General features: G+C 30.8%; 1 protein-coding gene across 1 annotated transcript; it reads right to left on the bottom strand.

Annotated features, from left to right (window-relative positions):
- Positions 1-3,690: 3,690 nt before the first annotated feature.
- LOC121123604 (mitochondrial intermembrane space import and assembly protein 40-A-like) lies at positions 3,691-4,122 on the bottom strand. The gene is made up of 2 exons (XM_071890820.1): positions 4,002-4,122; positions 3,691-3,953 (listed from the first exon to the last, which is right to left on the bottom strand). The coding sequence occupies exons 1-2, from the start codon at positions 4,120-4,122 to the stop codon at positions 3,691-3,693; spliced, it is 384 nt and encodes a 127-aa protein (XP_071746921.1).
- Positions 4,123-4,448: the final 326 nt, after the last annotated feature.

Genomic DNA, 4,448 nt, shown 5'->3' with positions numbered 1-4,448 from the left:
CCTCTCATGGGGTATTTTATTTGAATACTCCGTCTCTTAATGGTACTCCTCAGTTCTTACTTCTTACAGTAGTATTGGGAGTATCAGATGATTCCAGACAAGATCCATACCAAAAAATATATATTCGAGGCGATGGACGATGATCAACGAGGTAAAAGTCGCTATTTCAGACCATGATGCTAAAGGGCATCTGTGCAATGAACGATCCCTCCATTAAAAGATAAAGATTAAGCAGGAGGTGTGTGCCTAAAATATCCAAATGAAAATACATAAATTCAAAGGGAATGGTGGATAGATAAAGATACATGTATCCGAATACTTTGTAGGAAGATATCTTTCCAAATCACCAATGGAACTAACTATAGAGAAATAAATACATAGAGGCGACTAGATATTTTTATTGACAGTTTGGCATATCAAGGCAGTAGTAGATTAAAATGTTCAGTCTGCTACAATAAACTGCTCCTTGAAGAAGGGGTATTTTATTTTCAACGTCAAAAGATAAATAACCAAATTTTTGGAATAAACTCTTGAATAAATTGTTGGTGTCTGATATTTTCAAAATATTTAATTTTTATTATTATATATAATGAATTAAATATAGAAACATTTCATTATAAATAAACATAGTTTCCCATGGTCGGTTGTTACAGTATCAAGACCATAAACCAAATTCACATTTTCAACCGCCTTAATTGCGTTTAACTCTTTATCGAAGAAAAACTGTAGAATATGGCGCATTTTCTCTTTGCTGGTATACAACTCAAACAATACTGAGTTAAACGATCACAAAACTGTCATTTGAAGTTGTTTTTTTTACTTTTAGTCTTTCTAACGCCATCTAGCGTAAATCGATCGTACTTATAAAACAAAAGATACACATTACTAAAGCCAAACATTGAAAATTAATGGATTTCTTTTTACTACATCAATTAAGGGGGGGGTAATTGCTCCAATTGCAAAGGCCTCGTATCAAATAATAGGTATGTTGCATTTACTTAAAAGGTATCTTTCTAAAATGATTGTAGCTTTGAATAAATATTGTCAAAAGCAATAGAAATGAATTTTATACAAATCTTTTTTTTTTTTTCATTGTATGTGGGTTAAGTAAAATTCAATCCATTGTTAACTGACTAACTGAGAGTTTTTTTTTCAACGACGTAGATACCATTATTCCAATATTTTAACAATATGAAGTATACGTATTTTTTTAGAGATTTATTAACACATTTGCTTGGGTGTAGATCTATAGGCTTCATACATACATACTTCTTTTATCAAACTTATTCCAAGTCTAATAGCTTTATTCATTACTTTATCAACGTATATAATTGGAGACAAAAATAAAATAAAATGATATCATATAAGGAAGGATATTTTAAAGAAGATAGATTAATAAGTACTTTTACATTTTTTGGCAAAATGAAAGTACTTAATGAAGACTACAAAGTTTGCGTCTTCCATAGAGAGTACGATAAAAAAATAAATACAAATTTCATTCTGTATAATATAGCAAGGATAACTAAAAAGCTTGATCAGCATTTTCTAGCTGACAATCTGAGCAGGTTATTTTATTTTCCAAAGGTGATATAATTATTATTCAACTCTTAAGAAGGGAACATCTCAGTATAAAGTAATAACTACTGCGTGTGCTCATGAAGAACAAAGTGTAATAATGAAGGCTTACAAGGGTGTTATAATTTGTTGTACTTCTTGAACTATTTTTTTCCTATTTTTACTTATAATAATATTCCTATAGTGATCTTTAAGGAAGAAGCAAATTTTGTAGACTTAATTAAGATTTATAATAGAGAAAATGTCCTTATAACTCATAATATTTGAGTTTTGGATTATACCTAGACTAGCTAATTCATTGCTTAGTTACAATTGCATTAAAGTTTGTCGGTTTAGTTTAATGAAAAGGATTCAAGGGAAAGAGAGGACATTAAACAAAAGAAAAGTATGTTTTTTTTCTTCAGCTGCCATATATTTATATTTTAGAAAGGACTTGGAGGCGTTTTATAAAGTAGACATAACACTTAATTTAATTATTAAATATAATTTGTCAAGTATTGTAATATATTTTTCATAATTCTCATATGTAGTGTTGTTTAATCTAAAAATGTATCAACTATGAATAAAGAGTCTACATGCTTCTCGTTCATTGAAAATGGTCAGCCTTCTGAAAGACATAAATAGAAGGAATTTCGGGTCAATAATATCAAGCATGCGAATTGGACTCCAACCAAATTGATTATTTATCTCATTTTAATATAAATAACTATTTTAGTATATTATATTTATTAATTCCTAATAATATAAAGTTTATTGTATACAATTGTGGTTCTAAAGAGTTCATTTAAGTAATTAACATTTAACTAATAAGTATTATTCTTTTTTAATTATTAACTTGTGCTTACATATTAACTTATTATATGAATTCTTAAATAAACATAATAAAACGAAATATTAGTAGCTATTTTATTAAAGAGTAAGTAACCATTTAAAGCCAAGGATCTTGAAAGAACAGCAATTATAATTCTGTTGTGATGAAAAGTGATAATCTGCCGAAGTACTAAACAAGAAACAGAAAATTAACGTGGTAACTCTGATAATTTGAAGAATGTTTGGGGGATGAGCAGCTTACCTTTCATGACGTATCATTAGATTAGCTGCGAGCAGCTATCAGATGAAGGAAGTAAACACAAAATCCACTCCGTATATAGCAAGGAAATACCATACACACTATAAATTAAATTTTATTTTTAATGATTATAATGTCTATTTACATGACATTTATTATTATTTCTTTTTAATCTATTGCAAGTTTATAGTTTAAGATAGATTCTGAACAGTCACATGGGAAGAATGAGTTTGAGTAGAACAAGTGACTTATAAATAGGGCTTTACCGCCAGGTTACCCCGTGGCTAGTTAAATACCAGTGGGGCTACTGTAAGGTGGCCAGTAACTAGGCTGTTTGACCACGTAATCCCCTACCTTAATCCATTATTGTCAATGGTTTGTTTAAATCAGTTTTCAAATTAGTTTAAACAGTAAGTAAAGTAATTTTGATATTCAAAGAAAATTTATGGCATTTTTTGAGATAAATGATTGGATGTTTATTTCAATGTAAAGAAAAAGGTATGCAATTAATAATGGAAAACAATATCAGTCAAATGGTCACCACAACTACGGTTACGGAACCGTAGCCTTTTTATGAAATTTTCCATCACCAAATCGCAAAATGGCTGTTGTATGCCATCAATAGCTTCACGAATTCCATACACTTCCAATTCTTGTCTTGTCTCACTCCTCCCGAGTAAATTGAATTTTAATGGACCACGAGTGTTGTAAACTTAATTAGTATATAAAAATAGTGGCAGAGAGTGTTGTGGTCTTGCGGCAAAATAATACAACTCCCTAAATAATAATACTATTATTATTTATTTAATAGTATTGAACCACACAAAACTTATTTTTATTTCGAACTTTGAGAAACAATAAATACCCAAAATAATCCACCATATTACAGATATATAAGAAAAAGAGGACCCCCACTTTTAGCAGATACAACGTGTAAGGATTCTCTTTGTCATTAAATAGACACTAAATAGTTACTTTTCCTATAAATTTCACAAAAAAAAAAAATATATATGATTCTTCAATTTTAATTATATTGGTAGAAATCCTTAAGGTGCACCATTATCAATTCTCCTTCCTTTTTCGCCTTCCTTAGGTGGCGGAGAAGAGTCTTCATTTTCTCCAGAAGGCATAGAACTACCACCACTCCCACCGTTTCTCTCATCGTATAAGTCCGGATATTCTTTCATGCAATCCTGCATACCATTAAACTTTTCAATGCAGTCACTCCCTTTGACCTCCACTTCACTATAATGAAAGCAAGAAAAGGCCTTGCGGAACTCCACACCACATGGGTCAATGGCCATTCCACCTAAACAAGGACAATTCCAATTAATTTATCCATCAGGAGTGATGAGACTGGGTCGCTGATCCTCTGTTCCATCCGAATTCTCAAACAGAACTTCCTTCTCCTTCTTTAGAGCATCCTCTGGTGTGAGAAACACAAGAGTGCCCTTCCCTTCCTCGTGACAGTAGGACATTATTAATTCAAATATAAAATAAGTTGCCAGGCATGCACTGATGAAAAAAAAATAATATTATTGTTATGTTACTCACATAGAGGACGCTTTCATTTTTTATTAAATTGGAAATGAATTTATTTATGTTGCGAGTACAAACTTGTTCACACCACCCTAAGGGTAATATCTTTTTTTAAGATGTATCATGTATTGTTCATACATACAAGCGTCTAAAAGGTTGAAAGGAAGTTATTAGTCACCTTTATATAGTCCCAGGGGTGTCAGGAAAAAATGGCAATGGAAAAAATGGAGAGTGTGAGGTAAACTCTAAAGCTCAAAGATCTGAA

Source organism: Lepeophtheirus salmonis, chromosome 8 (assembly GCF_016086655.4).
Source record: "Lepeophtheirus salmonis chromosome 8, UVic_Lsal_1.4, whole genome shotgun sequence".
NCBI classification, from domain to species: Eukaryota; Metazoa; Arthropoda; class Copepoda; order Siphonostomatoida; family Caligidae; genus Lepeophtheirus; species Lepeophtheirus salmonis.
This window is presented reverse-complemented; position numbering and strand designations above follow the sequence as displayed.

What these genes read in the sequence shown, in the direction of transcription:
- LOC121123604 (XM_071890820.1), bottom strand. Translation starts at nt 4,122, where the DNA reads ATGTCCTACTGTCACGAGGAAGGGAAGGGCACTCTTGTGTTTCTCACA. An exon ending in AACAGAGGATCAGCGACCCA is followed by an intron (nt 3,954 to 4,001) that starts GTCTCATCACTC and finishes GTCCTTGTTTAG; the next exon opens with GTGGAATGGCCATTGACCCA.